The sequence below is a fragment of the Trichosurus vulpecula genome, chromosome 4, assembly GCF_011100635.1.
Source record: "Trichosurus vulpecula isolate mTriVul1 chromosome 4, mTriVul1.pri, whole genome shotgun sequence".
Taxonomy (NCBI): domain Eukaryota; kingdom Metazoa; phylum Chordata; class Mammalia; order Diprotodontia; family Phalangeridae; genus Trichosurus; species Trichosurus vulpecula.
In genome coordinates this window covers 90,457,147-90,482,265 of record NC_050576.1, presented here as the reverse complement: position 1 = coordinate 90,482,265, position 25,119 = coordinate 90,457,147, and the positions used below count along the sequence as shown (strand labels likewise).

The following is a 25,119-nucleotide window of genomic DNA, read 5'->3' as shown; positions in this document are numbered from 1 at the left end:
GATGCTACATAAAAAGCTTTCTGAACGTGACAGAATTTATCAGAGCTAAATGTAAAATCTCAGTTTATAGAAAATACTGAAAGAAAATTTAGCCTTAAAGGTGTAGAAGACATTACACACACACACACACACACACACACACACACACACACACACACACACACACACACACTGAAACTCTCTGACAATGGCTGAGGAAAATTGAGCAAATGTATTTGAAATAACATCACCAAAACTTCTTTACCTCCAACTGGTAAGATGAACAAAATTTTGTAACCTGTGGCCTAAGTCTCCTCTCTCCCCAAAGTCTCTGTGGGTTCACACAGACCTGTAGGGCTATTGAGGTCAAACTCTTTTGAATGGTTGTAAGGCTCCTTCAAGAGGCTTTTTCAGTATTTTGAGGCTTGATTTAATAAATACTATCTTATCAACAAAGGTCATTATCTATAGGAAATCTGTCTTAAATTTCATCCATTTTTTGCCATGATGATGGCAAACACCTTTGGAAGTAGCACCTAGGTGGCAGAGTAGATAGAGTCCTAGAGTCAGGAAGACCAGAATTCAAATTCCACCTCAGATACTAGCTGCTTGATCTTGGTCAAGTTTAAGAAACCTTTGTATGCTTTAGTTTCCTTATGTGTAAGATGGAAGTAATAACAGAACCTACCTCCCAGGGTTGTTCTGAGGATAAAATGAGGTATTATTTATAAAGAGCTTTGCAAATCTGAAAACACTATTAAATGCCAACTCTTATTATCATTTCGTATCATAAGGGGATAAACTGTCATTTTGGTTAATCCCTTGTGAGTTAATATACTGTTAGTTTGGTTAGCATAAGTCTGTCCTCTAGATCACCCCTGAGAGAACTGAAAAAAAATAAGCCTTAAAAAACTCCTGAGTTACCAGACTTGTAAAACTGTGAGTCAGGTCCATGCAACAAAGTTGAGGACAAGACCTATGGTCTGCCACCCTTTGGTGTAAGGATTAGTAGACCCATTGTAGTGGGTCCCAGAGAAATAAAAATGATTTATTCAAAATCATGCCGCTGATAGGAAACAGAGCCAGGATCTACACCTTGGTCTTCTGATACTAAATAGAATGGTTACTACACTATCTTTCCAATACACCTTTATAGTACATTGACCTCTAATAGTTGGTAGGTTTATTCAGTAGCTAGGTGACATGGTGGATAGAGTGCTGGACTTGGACTCAGAGTGATTTGAGATCAAATCTTGCTTCAGAAATTTACTAGTTCTATGACCCTAGGCAAGTCACTTAACTTCTCTGTGCCTCAGTTTCTTTATCTTTAAGATGAGGGGTTGCACCTAATGGTCCCCTAAGGAAAGGTCCTTTCCAGTTCTGAATTTATGTGTGGCTTAACATTTCAAAACTTTTAAATGTAATATATATGTCCCATTAAACAAGTGATTTCATTTTGTATTTTATGTTGAGTATTCCTAGTCTCAGGAGTAGAGGTAGGGTATATTATGATTAGCAAATCAGGGATTATGATTTCTATTATGAGTGTAGTTTATTATTGTTTATTTTTAAGGAGTGGAAAACATTACTTATCCAAAATATCAGGTAATTTGAATCTTAATATGCATATTAGAAATGCTGCATCTGATCCTGATAATTTAAAAAAAAAGTAAGTTGCTCACTTCTGTTAAAAAGTGAATTAACCTTTCCAGGTGCTGAGTTTTTCAATATCTTCAAGGAAGGACCAGTCAGTGAGATGTGACCTGGTGACCTAAAAGAGCTAATGTGCCCCCATGAAGTGAGAGGATTCACTTCTTATTAGTAGCACCAAGGCCACTTGGGAAGCATTTTACCAAATTGAAAAAGGATGAAATAAATGAAATAGGATGAAATAAAAATGATTCCAGGAAGGAAGAGAAATAGTATATATTTATAGTGTTTTTCAGAGTATGAAGTCCTCAAGAATATGGAAAGACAGCATGGTGTAGTAAACAGTCTTCTGGGCCTGGAATCAAGAAAACCTGAGTTCAAAATTCTGGCCCTGCCACATACGAACTGTGTGACCAAAGGCCAATCACCACCTCCCTGAGTGTCAGGTTGCTCATCTCTAAACTGGGGATTGATAATACCTAGAGTACCTATTTCACAGAATTTTTCTATAAATGTTAGCAGTTATTATTAGCAGACTTTACTGAGATTAACTCTGAATCAATTTCAATTCAAGATACATTTATTAAATGCTTAATGTGTGTAATAAATGGTCATCTACTAGTATGATTTGAGAAAAGTCACAAATCGTCTCCTCAAAATGGTCTCAACCAGCAGGTTACCATGGTTGCAATGAATAACATCACTGCTACCTGCCCACTGGTAGAATGGAAGTTCCTGGAGGGAAGGGGCTAATTTTTATCTTTTTATGCCCTTTACTTAGCCTAGTGCCTTGTACATCACGGGTGTTTTATAAATGGTTTATGAACTGAACTTTGGAAAAAGACAGTGCGGACAGAGTGTTCCTTTAATATCTGTGAATGTTCCAGGGAAGTAATCTCACAAAGATGTGCTATATTTCTCACATCTTCCAATGTGATTGGCACTAGGGGAAGAGTGATGTATGTTCTGGCTGGTGTAATATGTAAGCCTTAATTTGCACTAGTCATTTGTACCAAAACCTATTTCTTCCTTCTTTCACATAAACAGAGAAGAACAATGTGAATTCATGGCTTCTGTAGGTCCATATATCAATTTAATGGCTAATGTGATCCACAGAATACTAAAAGAACTAGAGAAAGGTCATCAGCATATTGGATAAGTTGCCCATCTATATTTTACAGAAAGATAGGGCAATAATTACATGGGGTAAACCTTGGGATGAATAACTACAGTATGCCTAGGGGTGGGAGGAAGTGGGGGAGGCACTATTCACATCAACCAGGTCAGAGAGCCACTCATGTATCAGAGTATGGGCCTGATACATTCATATCACGAGTAAAAAATCCCAGAAATAGGACAGTGTTCTTTTTCATTTTTAAAGTATACTCAAGTATAAATGAAAAAAAAATCCTCAATTTGTTATGCAACTAGGAAACATAGTGAGCTTTGTATGTGCAGTAATTGCTTTAAAATGTAGGCAATATACTAATGGTTGAAGTTTAATGAGCTATAAAGCAATGAAAAAGTATGCATGTAAACTAGCCCATACATGAAATACTATGCAAGTAACATAGTGTCTAAGACCACACCTTTGTTGTTGTTACTGAGGCTTTAACTTGTGATTGGTTTCTACTGTGAAGTATCTCATTACATTCTTGATAATTCAAAACAATTAAGCGAATTTATTAAGCAAGAATATTTTCTTTACAGTATATAATCTACCCTAGAGCTAATCTTCATCTAAGTACAACTTTTGAGGTCCTGAGGTGTCTGTGATCCAGGAGCAGAACCAATGCATGAATTTGAAAAGCTTTAAATTCATCACTTGAGTGGAATCTCTTTGATGTTGGTGTTGTGGAAATAATCTTAACATCTGACTTAAATATAAACTGTTATATCAGGCTTACATTGAGCTAGCTAGCATTTATTTAGCACTTTAAGGTTTGCAAAGCACTTTACAAAAATCTTATTTTATCCTCACAACATCCCTGGGAGGTAGGTACATGATTTGCCCTGTGTTATAATCCATTTAGTATAATAATCAAATTACACTGGATTTCTCTTGTATTTCTAGTTTGCAGAGCACCTGTTTGGAAGCTATAAATCCATCCTTGCTCACTTTCCTGTTTCCTCATTTTGTTGTATAGAGGGTGTTAGAACAAAGAAGGTGCTTTCCATATACCATCTTCAGTTCCTTAAATGGTAATGTGCTTTTCAGATTTCACCATCCCTCTGCAGACTTTTGATGAGGTTTTGGTATAATTCTGACCTTAGGAATCTGGGGTAAGAATCTCTCTCCATGTGCATGTACACAATTTTTTGAGCTTCATCAAAACAATTCTGGGTGGGTTCCTGAATGTTCTTAATGATGGCTTCTCTGGTAGGACTGTCAATGTTAATCTGAAAAATTAAATGACATGTAGGTTCATGGAACATGCCTGAATATTGGTAAATTAAACCTCTAAAGCTTTAAATACATTTCTTCCATCTTTTCATTCAGAATCCTGTTACTAGTGTCATTCCTTAGGCACCAAGAAAAAGTTACAAGAGACAATTTTTAAGTTTCTGTTTTTGGTAAATAGCCATGCCCACACTGGAAAAAAATATCCACAATACTAAAGCAAAAATAAAAAAGAAGTGGTTTGTTATCTTTGGTGTGAAAAATAGGGAAGCACTGAGATGAAGGATCCCTTGAAGGAAAGAGGAAATTAAAGATTACGTAGAAAAGATTCTAATAGGCTCTTTTTCCGAATCCTGGCAAACAACCACATTACATGGAATATGCCCCAGATTGAGAGGAGAATGAGGAGAAGTGGGGGTAGAAGACTGAAGGAAGTGGCTTTGGTGAACCATGCATTTTCCAGATGAGGGTTTTGGGGTATTAGTCAACAAAGTTGGGTTCTGTGGAGGGGCACAATTTCCATATTCTGTTCTTAACCCCTGGCCTACCATCAATAGGAACTTTTGTACCACATCCTCTCGTCATCACTTGGGACTCCTATTCACATTTGTCACCCTGCCCTATTCCCACCCCTGTCATTTCTCCTAGAATAGATGTGGATGGAGAGTAGTGCCTTTAGGATTTTCCTTATGCCTTCTTATTTTTAACTTTAGGTGGCAATAGGTGGTAACTGGCAAAGTCACAGGACCATATGGTTTTATAGTTTGAATACACATTGAAGATCATCTGGTCTGATTCTTTCATTTTTACAAATGAGAAGAGTAAGACCCAGAAGTGGTCTTTCCAAGGCCAGTACAAAGCTGGATCCCAGACCAGGCGCTTCTAGTCAAATTAGCTGTTTTTTTTCTACCACATTTATCCATTTAGATAGTTCAATCCACTACCATTTCACGTCTTCACCACTGTGCAGTGAGTGAGGCAGCATGAGACTTTTTAAAGAGCCATGGACCAAGCTTCCCATACCTCATCTGTGTGAACATCTCTCTTCTCTTAAAACCTTGGTTTTCCCATCTGCAAAATTGGAAAATCTGGATAATTGAATTAAAGAGTTCAAATATTCTACCTTAGGGCATGTTCTCTCTCTACACTTTCCTTGACAATCTCTCATTCACTTCCATGGCTTTAACAATCACATCTATTTAGGTAATTCCCAAATCTGTATCTTTAGGTCTGACCTCACCTCCAACTATTATGTCATTCTTTCTTCCCTTTTCTGCCGAACTTCTGTAAAAAGTTGCCTATACCAATGACTCAGTTTACTTTATCAGCACTAATTCTCTTCAACCTCTTATAATTTGGTTTCCACCCCAACTAATCTAGTGAAATGACTCCCTCCATAGTCACCAATAATATTCTAATTGCTAAATCCAATGAGTTGCTGTCTTCATTTACCTTGAAACTTTGCAGGATTTGACACCCTTGACTCACCCTTCCAAATGGAAACTCTTTCCTTTCCTGTATTTAGAGATAACAAATTCAGTTGGTTTGCTTCTAATTTCTCTAGTTGCTTCTTCAACACTCTCTTTGCCAAATCTGATGCTCTTTTCTTAGACAATTTGACCTCTGTTTTAACACTCTTGACTACCCTCTGTTTCTGGGTACTGCTCTCTGAGTTGTCATGACACTACTGTCTTCTGGTTCTCCTCCTACTGGTCTGACCTTTCCTGCTCAGTCTCTTTAGCTGGATCATCCATATCATAGCTTCTTATTGTGGGAATATTGCGAGACTGCCCTGGGTCCTCTTCTCTTCTACTTTTGCTCTTAAACTCTCTCTCTCACTCTCTGTCTCTGTCTCTCTCCGTGTCACTCTTTCTCTCTTTGATTCTGTCTGTCACTCTCCGTCTCTGTCTCTCTCTGGCCCTTTTCGTCCCTCTGTCTCTGTCTTTTCTCTCGTGATGACTTGAGCACCCATAGGATTAATTATCATCTCTATGCAGATGACTCACAAATCTATATATTCAGTCCCAGCCTCTTGGACATCAACAACTGCTTATCGTACGTTTCAAACTGGATATTTATTTTTTATTTTTTTTTTTTGTATTTTTAAAATAAGTTTTTGTTGATGACTTTTGTTTTTTACATCACCATAGTTTCCCCCAGTAATCCATCACTCTTCTCCTTCCCCAAAAGCTAACCCATATAAGTAATTTGTTTTAGCTTTAATTTAATTTATTTAATATATTTAGTTTTCAGCATTTTCACAAGAGTTGGAATTACAAATTTTCTCCCCATTTCTACCCTCCCCCCCACTCCAAGATGCTGTGTATTCTGGTTGTGCTGTTCCCCAGTCAGCCCTCCCTTCTGTCACCCCACTCCCTTCCCATTCCCTTTTCCCTTCCTTTCTTGTAGGACAAGATAAATTTCTATGCCCCATTGCCTGTGTATCTTGTTTTCTAGTTGCATGCAAAAACTTTTTTTTTGTTTTTGAACATCTGTTTTGAAAATTTTGAGTTCCAAATTCTCTCCCCTCTTCCCTTCCCACCCACCCTCCCTAAGAAGTCAAGCAATTCAACATAAGCCACAAGCGTATCATCATGAATGACCCTTCCACAATATTCATGTTGTGAAAGACTAACTATATTTTGCTCCTTCCTAACCTATCCCCCTTTATCCAATTTTCTCCCTTCACCCTGTCCCTTTTTGAAAGTGTTTGTTTTTGGTTACCTCCTTCCCATCTGCCCTCCCTTCTATCATCCCCCCTTTTTTATCTTCTTCCTCCTTCTTTCCTGTGGGGTAAGATACCCAATTGAGTGTGTATGGTATTCCCTCCTCAGGTCAAATCTGATGAGAGCAAGATTCACTCATTCCCCTTCACTTGCCTTCTCTTCTCTTCCTACAGAACTGCTTTTCCTTGCCACTTTTATGCGAGATAATTTACCCCATTCTATCTCTCCCTTTCTCCCTCTCTCAATATATTTCTCTCTCATCCCTTAATTTGATTTTATTTCTTTTAGATATCATCCCTTCATCTTCAACCCACCCTGTGCCTTCTCTCTATATATATATCCACATACATATATACATACATACACACACATATACGTATATATATACATACACACACACACACACACATATATCTATATATGCATATTCCCTTCCGCTACCCTAATACTGAGGTCTCATGAATCATACACATCATCTTTCCATGTAGGAATGTAAACAAAACAGTTCAACTTTAGTAAGTCCCTTGCAATTTCTTTTTCTTGTTCTTTTCCTTGATTACCTTTTCATGCTTCTCTTGATTCTTGTGTTTGAAAGTCAAATTTTCTATTCAGCTCTGGTCTTTTCACTGAGAAAGCTCGAAAGTCCTCTATTTTGTTGAAAATACATATTTTGCCTTGGAGCATGATACTCAGTTTTGCTGGGTAGGTGATTCTTGGTTTTAATCCTAGCTCCATTGACCTCCGGAATATCATATTCCAAGTCCTTAGATCTCTTAATGTAGAAGCTGCCAGATCTTGGATTATTCTGATTGGGTTTCCACAATACTCAAATTGTTTCTTTCTGGTTGCTTGCAGTATTTTTCTCCTTGATTTGGGAGCTCTGGAATTTGGCGACAATATTTCTAGGAGATTTCTTTTGGGGATCTATTTGAGGAGGCAATCTGTGGATTCTTTCAATTTCTATTTTGCCCTGTGGCTCTAGAATATCAGGGCAGTTCTCCTTGATAATTTCTTGAATGATGATACCTAGGCTCTTTTTTTGATCATGGCTTTCAGGTAGTCCAATAATTTTTAAATTATCTCTCCTGGATCTATTTTCTAGGTCAGTGGTTTTTCCAGTGAGATATTTCACATTGTCTTCCATTTTTTTATTCCTTTGGTTCTGTTTTATAATATCTTGATTTCTCTTAAAGTCACTAGCTTCCACTTGCTCCAATCTAATTTTTAAGGTGGTATTTTCTTCAGTGGTCTTTTGGACCTCCTTTTCCATTTGGCTAATTCTGCCTTTCAAGGCATTCTTCTTTCTCCTCATTGGCTTTTTGGAGCTTTTTTGCCATTTGCGTTAGTCTATTTTTTAAGGAGTTGTTTTCTTCAGTATATTTTTCAGTATTTTTTGGGTCTCCTTTAGCAAGTCATTGACTTGTTTTTCATGGTTTTCTCGCATCCTTCTCATTTCTCGTCCCAATTTTTCCTCTACTTCTCTAACCTGCTTTTCCAAATCCTTTTTGAGCTCTTCCATGGTCTGAGACCAGCTCATGTTTTTCTTGGAGGCTTTTGTTGTAGGCTCTTTGACTTTGTTGACTTCTTCTGGCTGTATGTTTTGGTCTTCTTTGTCACCAAAGAAAGCTTCCAAAGTCTGAGACTGAATCTGGGTGAGTTTTCACTGCCTGGCCATGTTCCCAGCCAACTTACTTGACCCTTGAGTTTTTCAGCAGGGTATGACTGCTTGTAGAGTGAAGAGTACTATGTTCCAAGCTTGGGGGGGATGCACTGTTGATTACAGAGCTATTACAGCCAGCTCTGTCACACCAGCATTCCTCCTTACCCAAGAACACCCAACCTGGACTAGACTTAGATCTTCAGCAGGCTCTGCACTCCTGCTTTGATCCACCACTTAATTCCTCCCAGCAGGTGGGCCTGGGGCAGGAAGCAACTGCAGCTGTAGTTCTGTAGCTGCCCCACATCCGCTGCCCCCAGGTGCAGTGGCTGAACCAGGAACTCTATCATCCTGTCCCCAGCAGCTTTTCCCACTAACCTTCTCTGTTGTCTTTGGTGTTTGTGGGTTGAGAAGTCTGGTAACTGCTGAAGCTCATTGATTCAGGGCGCTAAGGCCTGCTCAGCCCAGCTCCTGGTCTGGTTGGGCCCGCCACCCACGCTGGGCTCTGCTCCGCTCTGCTCTGCTCCCAGCTCAGTGCGTGATAGACCTTACCCAGAGACCATCCAGGCTGTCCTGGGCTAGAGCCCTGCTTCCCTCTGCCATTTTGTGGGTTCTGCAGTTCTTCTCTGTTGTCTTTGGTGTTTTTGGATTGAGAAGTCTGGCAACTGCCACAGCTCACTGATTCAGGGCACTAGGGCCCGCTCCTTGTGGCTTCTGGTCTGGTTGGTCCACCCCACCCACTCTGGGCTCTGCTCGGCTCTGCTCTGCTCCCAGCTCAGTGTGGGATAGACCTCACCCAGCAACCATCCAGGCTGTCCTGGGCTGGAGCCCTGCTTCCCTCTGCTATTTTGTGGGTTCTGCAGTTCTAGAATTGGTTCAGAGCCATTTTTTGTAGGTTTTTGGAGGGACTTGGTGGGGAGCTCACACTAGTCCCTGCTTTCCAGCCGCCATCTTGGCTCCACCCCCAAACTGGATATTTAAAGGCAATTTATGTCCAAAATGGGATACATTTTAGTTCCCTAAAAGTCCACAATTCTTTTACTCTCCTGGGTTCATAACATTAATGTCTTATTTTTCTCCCTGCTTTTCCTCCCATTCATATCTGATCAACTGCCAAATCTTGCTTTTTTCTACCTACACATTCCATTTCCCATCTGACCCCTTCTTTCTACTCATACAGGTACCACTTTAGTATCTACTCTCATTATCTCTTGCTTGGTCCATTGCAGGAGCTTTCTACTTGGTCTCCCTGCCTCAGTTGTCTCTGAACTCTGATCCATCCCCTGTACAGTGGCCAGAGTGATTTTTCTTAAGCACGGATCTGACTATGTCACTTCCTTACTTAATAACCTTTAGTGACTACCCATTGTCTCTAGAGTATAATGTAAACTCCTCTGTTTGGCTTTTCAAATCCCTCACAACTTGCCTCCAACCTAAATTTCCAGCCTCATCATATTTTATTCCCCTACCTACACACTCTATAGTCTAGCCAAAATAACCCTATCTCTCATACCTGGAATTCCATCTTCAGTCTCTTATTCTTGAGCCATCTTCTATGCTCACTATGTCCTTTGCCACTGCCTTGACACTGACCAGTACTTCAGCATCTGCCCTGGGGCCCTGGTCTTCTGCCCAGTGAGAAGTCATCATATAGCTTGCACAAGGCCTACCATGTTGCTCTCTAGATATCACCATCCCTGTCCCCTACACCTAAACTCAACATTTCAAAAATTGCTTATAATCTTTCTCCTAAAATCTCTTCCTCATTATGACTTTACTTTTTAATCTGTGACACTACCATCTGCATTGTCATCTATGTTCAAAATCTTGATATAGCCACTGACTCACTCCTGAGCCTTACCTCTCATTTTAAATTTTTTAAGTCCTGTTAATTCTGTCTTCAACAGAATGAATGAACAATATGAATTCTTCTGTTACTCTATTGCCACTGCTACCGTCTTTATGCAGGCCTCTATTGCCATCTACTTGGACTATTGTAATAGCCTATTAATAGGACTTTTTGACTCTACTTACTTCTTATCCAATCCAGCTTTGACACTTCTGCCTAGTTATGCATAATCCTTATGCATAAATCTGGTCACATTCCCCATCTTCACAAAACTATGCTATATTATCAATTTCCTCACATCTCTCTAACATACCTATCACATATTATTTTCCTTTATGAATATTTTTGTGGATGTCACATCCACCCACTAAATTGTAGGTTCTGCAAAGACATGCCTGTATCTCATTTACATTTTGCATCACTAATTGCATCTAGCAGAGAGCTCTGAATATAGTATATAATTAATATTTTTAGCATAAATTTGAAATATAATCTCAGCTTGTACTTCACAGTAAAGTCATCATACTAATTACAGTTGATGTATCATTTTGAGGGGTTTCAGTGTTAGAATGATACAATGCTATTTGTCATCTGTGTATGTATAGAGCTGTATACTTTTCGAAAATATTTCCACATCCACATCCTCATTTCAGTCTCACAAAAATCCTATCAATGAGTTATGGAATATTATTTATATTTCCATTTTGCAGATGATGAAAGAGATTTAGAGACCTAAAGTCATAGAGTTCAGGAACTTCAGAATTGAGAGAGACCTCAGTGGCCCTCTATAGATCAAATGTTATCTGAAAAAGAATACTCTCTATAACACATCTAGGTTTAGTTTGAATATCTCCAAAAGACAACCTATTATTTCTCCAGGTAGCTCATTTCCAATTTCAGGATAGTTCTAATTGTCAGGAAGTTTTTTTTCCCTCCTTAAATCAAATGTATATAGCTAATTAATGATAGAATCAGGATCCAGGTCTCTTGATTTTCAGGTGCTTTTCCCTCCTTGCTATAAGGTATCCAAATGATATCTTAGGGAATAAAGTAATCAAATAACCTACTATTTGTCATAGGTTAAGTTCATTCTTACAGTATTTACAGGTGTATCTTGTTTTCTTAAAATGTCAGAAGAAAAGGCTCATCACTTGAGAAGAGTGTCTTTTCATACTCACCATCTTTCCTTTTTAGAGAAATAAATATATATTCTTGCAATTATTTGAACAGTTATTGTTACTAAGTAAGATATTTACCTCTCTAGGGGACTGAGGTTGAATGTAAGTCTTGTAAAGCTTCTTGGCCTTAGAGATCCTGCTAAATCGTGATGCAGTTTTTTTGTATGTCTCACATGCCATCCAGAATTTCATATTCTCATCACTGTGCTCCATTTTTAAGTATGCTGCATAGATTACTGGACCATCTAAAAATAATTGATAATTTTTTTCATGGTGCAACATAAAGAAACACAATTGAAAAATATTAAATAAAGATTGAATTAAAAGTCTGAATCAAAGTTCTGAAAATCAAGAATAATCACAGATTTATAGATTTAAAATATAAATTAGTATTGATATTATTCATATAGGGCCTTTCACCTGAGGCATCCCAAATATATTTTACATGCCTTATCAACAAGGTTTAGGTCTTGGGTTAGGCCAGACCTGTGGGGAGCCAGGGTAGAACAGCATAGTGAAGCAATGAGTATTCAGAGAACCACTGAGTTCCTTTTCTCTTTCCTTATTTTTAGCCTTCTCTCTCTCCCTCTTCCCCCTCACCTGCCCCTCCTCCCTCAGCCTGGAGGCCACATGTGTCCCTCTAGGTCCTGAAGGGTAGCCCTTTGACTGAATCCAAACTTTACTGAACAAATCCCCTTAATACAAGGATTTCTTCTTTAAAATTTGGACTCAGTCAAAAGGTGACACCTAAGGACCTAGAAGGCCGCGTGTGGCCTTGAGGCCGCAGGTTTCCCACCCTTGGCCCAGTATATTCATAATTGTCTGTTGAATTGAATTAAATAAGGTATAATGCAAAATGTAGGTTAGAGTCTGGGGTGTCAAGATAAGGTAGAAGATGTAAGCTAATGAGGACCCCAGGCACACAGTGACAAGTCAGGCTTCAGGTGTTAATCTGGGCATGGATTAACAGATCTGAGATTGAGTTTGGTCTAAGATATAGAGAACAGCATCTTTGGAACCAGAAAAAGCTGGTGAACATGTAGTCATTGGCCCCTTAATAATGAGGGACAGGGGGAGCAGCTAGTGGGGGCTCAAGCTGAGGGCAGTAGAAAAGACAAAACCCTCAGGGTGCTCTGGAATCCTGAGGGACAAGGTAGCAGGCCTGCCTCTGACTTCTGTATTCTTGTAACTCACTTTCCTGACTTTCAAAACTCTCAAGGTTGGAAACTTCCTTCACTGGAGGGTACGAGTAGAGGAGTCACTGAGATCTCCTAGTCATGAATGATATAAAGAGATCGTAGTTGAGTCTGACAGGCACCTTTTGAATGCTTCCACAGCCAAAGACTCCTTTTCAACACATGGTTAGACTGGAACTAGTTATGGAATGTCTGCATATGCTCCACAGTCTGTCTCTCCAAGGTTCTTCCCTCACCCATCATCACCACTTTGCTGGAAGCAGCTGCCTAACATCTTCCTTGTGGTAGCTGAGATCTCACATGGTCTCAGTATTCACCAGACCCCCATTAAATAACAGAAAAATGAAACATTCCTTCAGTCCTTGCCCTTAAAGTGCTTTCAGTAGAGAAAACAACATAAATACAGATAAATACATACCATAAAACTTTGATCCCCCTGTGAAGTAGGTGCTATTATTAATCCAATTTTGCTGATGAGGAAATCGAGGCTGGGAAGGGTTAAGTGCCTTACCCAGGGTCACACAGCTAGAAAGTGGCTGAGGCAAGATTTGGACACAGGTCTTCCTGACTCCAACTCCACTGTCCCACCCACCTGCCTAGTAATTTTGTGGGAGATAGCACAAAGAACTGAGAAGCTTAGAAAAAGGCCTTTGGTAGTATATGACATCGGAACTATGCTTTAAAGGAAATCAGGAATGCTGTGATTCTACGTTTACTTACCTAGTTTGGTTTAGAACATTTGGATCACTGATCACTCTCTGAACTCTTATTTCCAACCTGATCATTTCTGGGTAAAATTTGAAAGTGAGGCTCACCCCAATAGTTTTCTGGGTAAAGACCAAAGTGAAGAATTTATTCATCATATTAACTGTCCCCTCTTCATTACTAAGGGTGATCTCTGCTCTTCTTTCATGGAGGGCTACATGTAGCCACAAGGGAGCTTACTCCTTTGGTCTTATTTGAATAACCTATTTTTAGAGTCTCTTGCATCTTGCTCCTCAAAATTACTTTTGACCTGCCTTTTTCCTGGCTGACAGCAAACCTTGTCATACTTTATGGGCTTCCAAGTTTTCTTTACTTGGATTAAACTTTATTTTCTATAACAATTTCTTTGACTTAAGTGATGGGATTTTTCAGGCACTTGATACTTTTGATTCTTGTTACACTTTTTCCTTGTTTTTAGAGTTTCTAATAAAGTACTTTTAAACAGTTCCCGGGCTTCTTTCTCTAATTAATTCCTACATTTTGTCATGGTTTCCCTTTCTAAAATTGTGTGATAAATGCCTTTGGCTTCCCCTCTCCTTTGTTGTTCAGTTATTTCAGTTGTGTCCAATTCTTTGTGACCCCATTTAGGATTTTCTTGGAAAGATACTGGAGTGGTTTTCCATTTTTTTTCTCCAGCTCATTTTATAGATGAAGCAACTGAGGCAAATGGGATTAAGTGACTTACCCAGGGTCAGAGAGCTAGTAAGTGTTTGAGGCTGGATTTGAACTCAGATCTTCCTGACTCCAGGAATGGCATTTTACCCACTGTGTCACCTTGCTGCCCCATCTTCTTCTAGCATATTGAATTTAACATGCTGTGATAGTTCTGGCTTACAGTATCTCATCTTCTAGACCAGTTTCTTTGCCAGTCAGGATCAAGTTTATCCTCTGTGGTTTCTTGAACTACCAGTTCTAGGAACCTGCTCTTTATCCTACAGGCAGGATGTTATTAATTAGTTCCATGAAAACCTGGTTGTGCAACACAATGTCATAGGTGGCTATCAAGCTATAAGCTGAGTAATAGAATCAGAGCCACTGGGATGGAGGACTGAGGTGGCAGGGTGGGGAGGGTAAAGCAAGAGACCAAACTAGGTGAGGAGTATGAAGATGTTACAACAAGATTCTCAGGACTTAACATTGGGTGTGGTCACAATGTTTTTAATGATGTTGGGCAAGGTAGGCCTTTATTTAGAAACCTCAACATCACAATAGAGCATTTTGGTAAACTAAATTGTTTTAATTCCCCAAGTAGAGTTCTATCTTACTCCCCTTAATCAAAAAGCTTCGTTGGCTTTCTTTTGCTTCAAGACTAAAATACAAACTCCTTCATTTGATATTTAAAATTTTTTTTTAAAAAATCTGATTCCACTATACTTTTCCAGACTTATTACTTATTGCTTTCCTGCATGCTCTCTAGTCCAGCCAAACTGCTCTGTGATGTGTTTTCCACACAAGGCATTCCATCTTATAGTTCCATAATCATCCTTGACAACTATATTCCAGACCTAATTAAGCAGTCAAATTTCTTTTTGTATATTTATTTACAACATCTTCTAGTCTACTCTGCCTGGATGGGGCTTATTCCCTGAGAATTACCTCTATGTAATCTCAGTCGACTCTGGCTCACCCAGGCAATAACCTATAATTTGCTAGAAGAGCTTAGTTCAGAAAAACAATAGCAAAAACTTTCATTTATGGTAATACCTTAAATTAATAAATTTTCTAATTTAATTCAACAAAAATTTATTAGGCTGTGACTATGTGCCCTATATCCTACAGGCTTGAAATACAATTACAAATCAATTCCTGACCTCAATGAGTTTACAAAAACAAAGTTATTTCTTTCAAGGAGTTAACATTCTAGATATTTTTAGCTATTTAAAGTACTAGATTATGAAAATGAAGAAAAACCCTCAGATGCATACATTAAGTTAATTGAGGACGGGAATTATTTGCCTTTTTTCTTTATACCCCCAGTACCCTAGCACAGTGCCTGGTACGTAGTCAGCCCTAAATAAATAAGTGCATGTGCATGTGTATTTTTAATAATAGAGGTGTCCCATTTCTATCTGAATTTGACACCACTGGCATAGAGAACTACCATGGAAGAAATTGCCTTTGCCAATTTGGATGGCAACTTTTCTATAACATAATTTGGAGATTAGCTTTGGGCACTGAGAGGTTAAGTGACTTGCCAGGCATTACATAGTCAGGAAAAGCTGGAGCTGGGGCTAGAACTGAGCTCTTTAAAACTCTATCCTTAGGGGTTCTTAATATGGAATCCATGAAGTTTTTTTTTAAATTTGATAATTGTATTTCAGTATGATTGGTTTCATTTCTCATCCTACATATTTTTAATACATTATTATTTTTTTTGAGATGGGTTCCAGAGCAGCCAAGTTGCCAAAAGCGGTCCATGACACAGAAAAGATTAGTAATCCTTTGGTTAATAATGAAGTTGCTGCTTACATGTAGTATAGGGAAGAAATTTATAGCTACACAGATTATTTATTGAATACAGTTTAACTCTGCTTAATCTAATTCTCAGTTTTTTCCTGTTTCCTTGCATCATTTGGTTCCCCCTTTGCATATTCTATTCCTAGTCCAAGCCAGAACTCTCTTTCTCAGCTCTCTGTGGTTACAGAGGAAGCAAGGTACTTTCTGAACATTTTAGGTTTTACCCTTGAATGAAGACCACAGTGAATCATAGGCAGGCACTGATGTCCTTAATGTTTATAATTCTTTCATTTCTCACTCATAGCAAATTCCTTGAAATCTATTTTCTGGGAATACTAAACCATATCCTTACTCCTAGAACTGATGCTTATTTTGAAAGAAGGCATCATGCTGTAATAGGAAGATTTCTGAACTTGGAATCTGAAGAGCTGAGTTCCAGCTCCTGCCCTATCAGTTTTTTAGCTGTGTGATTTCAACCCTCTGAGTTTTCCTTTTCTCATTGGTGAAATGAACATAGCCCTTTTTATATACTATAAAACTTTAATGGGCAGCTAAGTAGCACAGTGGGTGGAGTGCTGGGCCCAGGGTCAGGAAGCTAAGTTCACATTTGGACTCAAACACTAGCTGTGTGACCCTAGGTCAGTCACTTAACCCTGTTTGCCTAAGTTTCCTTATCTATAAAATGAGCTGGAGAAGAAAATGGTAAACCACTCCAGTGTCTTGGTCAAGAAAACTCCAAATGGGGTCATGAAGAATCAGACATGACTGAAAAAGGACTGAATAACAACAGAACTTTAAGGTTTGCAAACTGCTTACTATATGCTGTCTCATTTGAACTCCACAATCATCCCGTATAGAAGATACTATTATTGTCCTTACTTTACAAATGGGAAAGTTGGGGCTGAGAAAAGTTAAGTGACCTTCCACAGGTCACACAGCTAATCAACATCTGAGGCAGAATTCCCCTTCCTTCCTCATTCCAGGTTTAGTGTACTATTCACTGCTCTAGTCTGCCTTGCCTACCTCACAGGGATATTGTAAAGTTAAAGTGAAGTCATATAAGTGAAGTGAGTAGTAAATTTTATTTTCGTGGGTTATCATGGCCAAAGAATCCATCACACCAAATGGACAGGCTACTGGGGTTGATTGTCTCTCTTCTTCTCTAGGCTGAACAGCAGAAAGCTGGAATATAGTGTGGCTTTGGAATCAAACTCCCGGTCTTTGTGGCATGGTGTTCCATTGACTTACTCTTTGAGAACTCATGCCCGTGAAGCAGGGATTGCCTCCACGTGGCAAGAAGTCATTGGAGTAAGACTGAAGCATTATACACTTAAGGTTTGGTTTCAAGACTTTTATATGCAGCCTACTTGTCTCTGATAAACTAATATATTCTGCACCACTTGTGTTTCTTCCTTACTACCCATAACAACTTTCATCTTCATTCAAGCCATCAGGGTTTCTTGTCTTTTGATCTCTGGTTTTGTCTCAGCAGCTTCCTTTACTCTCCAATCTTTTCCCTGACCTCAGGGACCACGAACACACATGGCCAAAATGTCATCTTTGTTTCTCATTTCCTGCTTTGATTTTGTTTTTAGCTTTCACTAGTCTTCCCCTTCCAACACTAGCATGAGCAAAGAGCACATTTATAAGATATTAGATTGCTATCTGAGACAGATAGAATTATAGACACATTTAGGACGGGGGTGGGGAGTTTCGTCATACAGCTAAGGCTAAATTACAAAAGCGATCATTTCCTTCATAAATACTTGACAACAGTAAATTGCTAGAATCCTTTTTGCTAGAATCTCCTTCTAAATTCAGAAAGGGATGGTAATGCTTTGCAGTAAGTTGTACTATTTATGCATGTTCTTTCAGGGAATTGTGCACAAAACTCATGCGAATACTAAATATTCTTAGTGACTAATGTTATAATCAACGCCAGAGGAAATAGTAGTGGTTGACATGGTAAACTGTTTTTTTTTTTATGCACATTTTTTCTTTTTTTAACACTTGGAGATTGTCATCTGGAAAGCAATGGGTAAAGAGAGCTAAATTAATCACTGACCTTCCCCTGTTAAGGAAATTTATATATATATGTATATGTATATATATGTATAGAATGAACATATGCATAAAATATGTATATATTTTAACAGGGGGAAGTTGGTGGTTAATTTATATCATATTACATGTTATGATACAATATATACACATATATTCTTATGGTAAAAGATGGAGATGATAGGTAACTATCGTAACATAGCTATAAAGTACTTACATTTTGTTGTCATCAGTTTTTCAAAAGACTCGGCCCACTGGAACACTTCTTCCAGAGTAAGGCTTTGGAAAGAAACAAGGCAGTTGAATGCCCTAGCTTATTTTTGCAAGGTTTTCTGAATAAAAAAAATGACTAAACCTTGGAAATGTGTATTAAATGAAACAGCATAGAATTATGACTATCCTTTGGACAGGAGCTCATTCTTCAGTGACTCCTTTTATGTTGTAGATAATTTTGGTGCTCTATATACCATAAATCTATAGTTTACTAAAATCTAAGGCCAAGAAAAAATGAATTGCCACATCCTAACCGTATTATAAGAATATGACGAAATGTATAGTAACTTTGATATAACTAGCTAGAGTTTATATAGCCCTTTAAGGTTTGCAAGGCTGTTTATATAAGCTATCCCATATGACCTTCAAAGCAACCCTGAACAGTAGGTGAGGAGGGGAAGAATGAGAAGTGAATAAGTATTTATATAGTGCCTACTATGTCCAGGTACTGCACTAAGCACTTTACAAAAATTATCTTATTTTAACCTCACAATAAAGCTGAGAGGTAGGTAGTTATTATCCCGATTTTATAGTTGGGATAACTGAGGCAAACAGAACTTAAGTGACTTGCTCAAGGTCACACAGCTACTAAATGGTGTGTGTGTGTGTGTGTGTGTGTGTGTGTGTGTGTGTGTGTGTGTGTGTAATTCGAAGTCATTTTTGAACTCAGGTCTTCCTGACTCCAGGCCCAGTATTCTATCCACTGCATCACCTAGCTCCTATTACTATGCCAAGTTCACAGATAAAGAAGGTTCAGGGGCCTTTTTTTTCCAGGTTTACATTGCTAGAAAGAATCTGAGGTAAGATTAGAACTCAGTTTTTCTTTACTTCAGGCCCCTTGCTACATCCACTACCGTACCCCCTAGCTGCTTCGGTTGTACTAGTAAATATTTACATTTACCTAGCGCTTTAAAACTATAAAGAATTGTATATCATTATTCCATTTGCTCCTCAGGTAAACTGTAAAATATATTTTGTAAGTATTGTCCTTCCTCTTTTATGGTTGTTGAAACAGAACGATTTGTCCCATATGGTAGAATTGGAAAGTAGCAAAGAACTGCATCTTCTAGTGCTTTGTAATCTCGGGTCAGTTTCAATCTCCATTCAAATGACAAATGGATTCATTCTGTGCTATTTCATTAAAACAACGAAGATAACAATAGACTGTCATTATTTCTATTATTATTAATGATAGTCTTTTCTATCCATTACAATAGCAATAATAGGTAACATTTGTATAGCACTTTAAGGTTTGCAAAGCACTTTACAAACATTTCATTTTATCCTTACAACCATACCGAGAGGTAGGTACTATTATTATCCCTATTTTACAGGTGAGGAAACTGAGGAAGAGAGAAGCTAAGTGACTTGCCCAGGGTCACACAATAAGTCTTAGATTCAATACTCTCATCTGCATCACCTACCTGTTTCTCATCATAATGCACCCGTCCAGGATTTCCTATCCAAGATAACTTTATAGCTTCCTTGTCAACAGAACGTGCCCCAAGTTGCTTTTCCATTTGTTTTATCCACAGGACTCATTTGTAATGCAATCAGCTAGAGTTGGCATCAGCGTTCCCACTAATTATTTTTTGATCTTTGATGACCACATTCCATGCTGGAAGGGGCCAGTCCATTCAATCAACCAAAGCCCAAATCCCACTGACCACTTGTTCTCTCAAAGGAAGCAGGGGCACTGCTGGGAAATTGTTTCCTGCAACTTCCTCCTTCCTCTCACTCCTGCTAGTAAACAAAGTCACCTTCAGGATGGCCAGTAGACTTGATGAACATTAGAGATAGAAGGGATATTAGGTGTCATCTAGTCTAACCCTTCCTCAAAGGAGTCAGGTAGTGTAGTGGAGAGAACACAGAACTCAGAGCCAGGAGTTAGATTCCTGCTTGATTAACACAAAGTCCTCCCTGCATCCTCAAATATATCTCTTCCCTGTTTGATGATAGGTGGTGAAGGGTAGAGCATATTGGATATAGAGTTAAGAAGACTTGAGTTTGAATCCTGCCTTAGACACTAGCTTTGTGACCCTGGGAAAGTCACTTAACCTCTATCTGCCTCAGTTTTCTCAACTGTAAAATGGGGATAATAATGGTACCTAGGGTTGTTGTGAGGATTAAATGAGGTATATGTCAGATATTTGCAAACCATCTGCAAACTATTATTATTAAAGTCTTTAAATGGGAGACAAAGTCATTCATTCAACAATTCTATAATTAAGATAAAGAAAACTAGAAATACCCAGAATCAAAGTTATCCTTTGGAATGTGTTTCAAATGAGATCAAGGTGTAAATGACCACTATCAGATCCTTTCCATTTTCACTGGGGAGAGGGGGTGGAGGTTGTGACAAAGCAGTGGGACATCGGGTACCTGAAGAGATTTGGGCAGTGCCATCTGGTGGGGAAAGCTTATAGAATGTATAGACTAGGAGCTCTGAAGGCAAATTCTTTACAATTCTTGTTAGGCCCATGCCTCCATCCCTTTAACTGAGCAAGAAAAAATAGAATCTCTGTTTATTTAGAGATGTTCTACATTACAAGAAGCTTTACTAGAACATTGGTTAAAGACATGCAACCTTAGAAAGGGACATGCAATCTTAAAATATTTGTAAAGAAATGTACTTTTATTCATTGTAAATCATTAAAGACTGTTGCTTAGTAATAATAATAGCTAACAGTTATGTTCTTTATAAATACCTAGAAAAAATCTTTTGGGAATTTGCATTATGAAATATGTTAGTTTTATATTTTATTAGCATATCCACTTATATAAATGAATGCTTATGAAATGAAAAAAAATGTAATGTGAAAACAATTTATTTGCATAAAGATTTTTCCCTTAAATTTTCTTTCCACTATAAACTGTGAAGGAAATACTTACTCGGCCAGACAAGCAAGGAAAAAAAAACAATCAAAGAAGCCATTAGAATTCCTTTGACAACTTTGCTGTGATGACTTTGGTCAGGCCGCATTAGAGGAACTGGCAGGTTTCTTATATGTGCTCCAGGGTGTGTATGTATGTACGTACGTATGTATGTATGTATATATGTATGTATGTATGTATGTATGTATACATGTATGTATCTAGACAGTGTTTTTCAAGAAGGGCTATGAAGGTAGCACAAACAGGAAGGAAGGAACAGGGACATCATGAAGGTCTAGTTGCAATTCTGCCACCAGTGACCTGTATGACCTTGAGCAAGTTATATGATTTTTCTGAGCTTTATTTCCTTCATCTGTAAAACGGGGGAGTTAGGTCAGATGATCCTTAAGGTCTCCTGTTGTTCTAAAATCCCATGTACCCATGCAGAGCTATTCATAATTTTGAACTTTTTGAGTTGCCTGGGGGTATTGAGAGGTTTGAGTATCTTGCCTAGGGTCAAACAGACCCTAGCAGGACTTGAACCATTAGGCTTTGGCCCTAATAATGAGTGTAATAATTATATGCCTATACAGTTGATTATTTATATGATCTTTATATAATTGTATACAATTTGTAATGCTTATATGTTAGTATAGCTGTATAATTGAAAATTAATCTATTTTCAAATCTGTTGCCTGCAGCCTTGTTTTTGAAATCAGGCATAGACGTGGGGAAAAACAGATTTCTAGACAGGAACAGGGTGTCCAGTGGATCACCCCTATCTTAGCTAATTTAGTATGTAAGAGTACCGGTAACAGCCACCAGCAATGGCTGATATTTGATACCTAGGAGGAAAATTTCCCAAAGGGTAAACATTAAGGTATGATATGGAGATAAAAAAAAATCTGGAGTCCTGAAAAGGTCAAATGTCTGTCTCTAAAAATTCAGATGGATCTTGCCAGGTTCAGATTATCTGTTTGCATCATTACTGAGGCTTAACAGAGTACTGCTGTTTAGATTGGTTTCAAAAACATTTCCATGAAACGGTGTCTGACTCATTCTTCTTCTCTTATTAGGACCTGAAGTACAGGAACCCAAAATAACTCTCTCCCTCTGTTGGAGACAGGACATTATGGATCACACACTTACCTGTTCCATGCATACCTATCACTTGGACCAGATTTAAATCTGTTAATTTAGGTCAAGTCATTCCCCTTGACTGCTCTGATGAGAGAAACTCTTGTGCCTACAAGACATGGCAGCTTCTGCAGAGAAAGATTATGTTTCAGGGTTGACTTACCAGTCCAGACTGACCCGAGTCAAAGTGGTAGAGTTTGTTCAGAGTTTTCCACCAGTTGTTCTGTAGTTTTATGCTGCTTAAGGAAGGCCCTTAAACTGTCCCCATAGTGCCCTGCCTCAACTGATCTTCCTAGGAAGTGCTCCAAAAACTGTACTTTGGTTTCAGCACTCCCATTGGCCACGTCCTCCTATACAAATGTACCTTATAACAGTAACAGCATTTTAACCAATCGATCAATAAGTATTTATTAAGAACCTACTATATGTGAGGCATCCTGCTAAGAGCTGGAGATAAAAAAAGGCAAAAGACAATCTCTGCCTTCGAGAAGTTTACAATCCAATTTATATAGAATTTTAAGATTTGCAAAGTACTTTACGTGTATATGATATTCGATCCTCACGAAAACCTTGGGAGTTAGGTACTATTATTATTGTCATTTATTTTTTTTTCTCTTAGAAATTCCTAGTATAGTGAATGGAGTGCTGGGCCTGGAGTCAGAAAGAAAGATCCAAGTTCAAATATGGCCTCAGACATTTACTAGCTATGGGCAAATTACTTAATTGAAGCCTTGGTTTCCTAAACTGTAAAACAGGGATAATAACAGAACTTATCTCCCAGATAATCTTTGTAAGGGGCTTAGCACGGTGCCCAACATGGTAGGAACTTAATAAATGCTTGTTACCTGGTCTTCTATTCTACCAGTTTAATACCTACCTTATTGTACTATCATCTATTCCTAATCCCTCCGTATTAACCATATTCATGAAACAAGACACTTTAAGATAAAGTTTTTTCTGAAATCTAGGTAAAATGTCTACAGCATTACTTTGATTTACTAATTCACTAACCTTGTCTAAAAAAAAAGAAGGAAGCATTATAGCTACAAAAAGGCCATCACAAATAATGACTAATAAAAATTAATAGTTTGTATTTTTTAAGCACTTTAAGGTTTACAAAATGCTTTATAATGAACTCGTATTTTTTTCTTATAACAATTGTAGGAAGTAGGTGTTAACTCCATTTTATAGTTGAAGAAATTGAGAGTGAGAGGTTAAGTTACTTGCTCAGGGTCACATTTGTACCCTCAGTCACTTTGAGGAAGCATAAGCATAAGTCCTGAGTGATGAAGGGGTAAAGAAATCATGCTGTCAACAGGTATGGGGGCTACAAAAGGTAGAGAGGTGTTTCTGCATTCTAGCTGTGATCTTTACTGGAAGCAATAATCACTGGCCTTTACATAGTGCTTCGTGACTGTATTGTCTTATTTGATCCTTACAATAGCTCTGTGAGGTAGATATGATAGGCATTGTCCCCATTTTAGGGATGAGGAAACTGAGGGCGACAGTTTAAATAACTAATCTGTAGTCATGCACCTGGCAAGTATCAGTTGGTAGGATTCAAACCTAGATTTCTCTCTCTGTAATCTGAATTCAGTGTTCTTTCTGCTATACTTTTAGACTACATGACCTGAGGAATTCACTTGGGACATAGACCCGAGGGAATATCAGCAGCCTGTAGCCAAGTTCTTTTCCTTTGCTAATAAATCTCTGAAAAATGGATGATGATTTTTAAGTCTACCTAATCTAATATATCGGTCTATGTTAATGGCTGAACAATGGTTTAGACTTTCTTAAAAACAGCTTATCTTTTCCAGGCAAGGCCTCCTTAGAGGCACAGCATTTTAAGTCAAAACAGCTACTCTCTAATAGTGAGACTCACAGAAATCTTAAGGAACAACAGGCTGGCTTGGAAGGGGGGACATTTAGGGGCTTGTAGATAGATACTTCCTTTTCTTTTTTATTATTATTACTTCATTTTAAGAAATATATTATAAACTTAAATACAAAATAAGAAAAGGAAAAAAATCAGATACTTTTCTCTCTGTGTGTGTAGGACCAATTTACAATTAGAATTAGAATAGAAGGACTTAGGAAAATAAGACTTACCAGCTATAGAATTTAGACTAAAGACTATTAATTATTAACTGAAATATAAAAAAACCCCATCATTTGTGAATGTTAAGAAATAATTTACACTCTCTTAATACTCTTTCCTTTATCTCTAACCAAATCTTTTTTTGACAACAAAAATAAGTAATGATGAAAATACTGTTCTATCATTTGAAGACATTATGTGATAAAGCTGAATCTGAGCAGATAGACACCATGTTACCAGAATCTTCCAAAGTGTTTTTTTAATATGACTTGTAACTAATTTAATTTTAATTCTTCTTTTGGTTCAACAGCCTGTTTGTAATTAAAATGGTAGCTGCATAAATAAATATATATTAACCACTGTAAATCTGTTTTTGTAATGATCATAGAATTTGTTCCACTTACTTTGAAGAGATCCCATTGGATTTCTTTCTTCCTCTCTTACAGAGCCAGAAAACTCTTGTGCTCATTTTTCTAAAGAAATAAAAGAATAATTTTATACAAATCAGGAATTTTTGGATGATTCAATATTTTGAGTTATTTTTGAAAATACAGAAATTATAAATACTTTTAAAAAGATCATTTCTTGAAGTAATGGAGTGCAATTAAAGGAAGAGATGGAGTTATAAGAACCTACCTCCAAGAAATATTTCTAGAACTATAGAATTTAGGATTTGAAATGGACCATAGAGGACACCGATTCTAATCTGCCACATGAGAAGGAATCATTTGCTACAAAATCACTTACAGGTTAGTGGAACATCATCTGGCTCCTTTTGAATACTTCCATTGTCAGAGAGGTCACTAATTCACAAGGGA

General features: G+C 37.9%; 1 protein-coding gene across 3 annotated transcripts in view; it reads right to left on the bottom strand.

Annotated features, from left to right (window-relative positions):
• Positions 1–236: 236 nt before the first annotated feature.
• RGS13 (regulator of G protein signaling 13) overlaps positions 237–25,119 on the bottom strand; it is a 47,122-nt gene continuing 22,239 nt past the window's right edge. For all 3 annotated transcript variants that reach the window (XM_036756789.1, XM_036756788.1, XM_036756787.1), the window contains 4 exons: positions 24,706–24,774; positions 18,137–18,198; positions 11,519–11,685; positions 237–4,029 (listed from right to left, as the gene is read on the bottom strand). In XM_036756789.1, the coding sequence (XP_036612684.1) occupies positions 3,844–4,029; positions 11,519–11,685; positions 18,137–18,198; positions 24,706–24,770 (480 nt within the window). In that variant the 5' untranslated portion in view covers positions 24,771–24,774 and the 3' untranslated portion in view covers positions 237–3,843. The remainder of the gene's footprint in view (positions 4,030–11,518; positions 11,686–18,136; positions 18,199–24,705; positions 24,775–25,119) is intronic.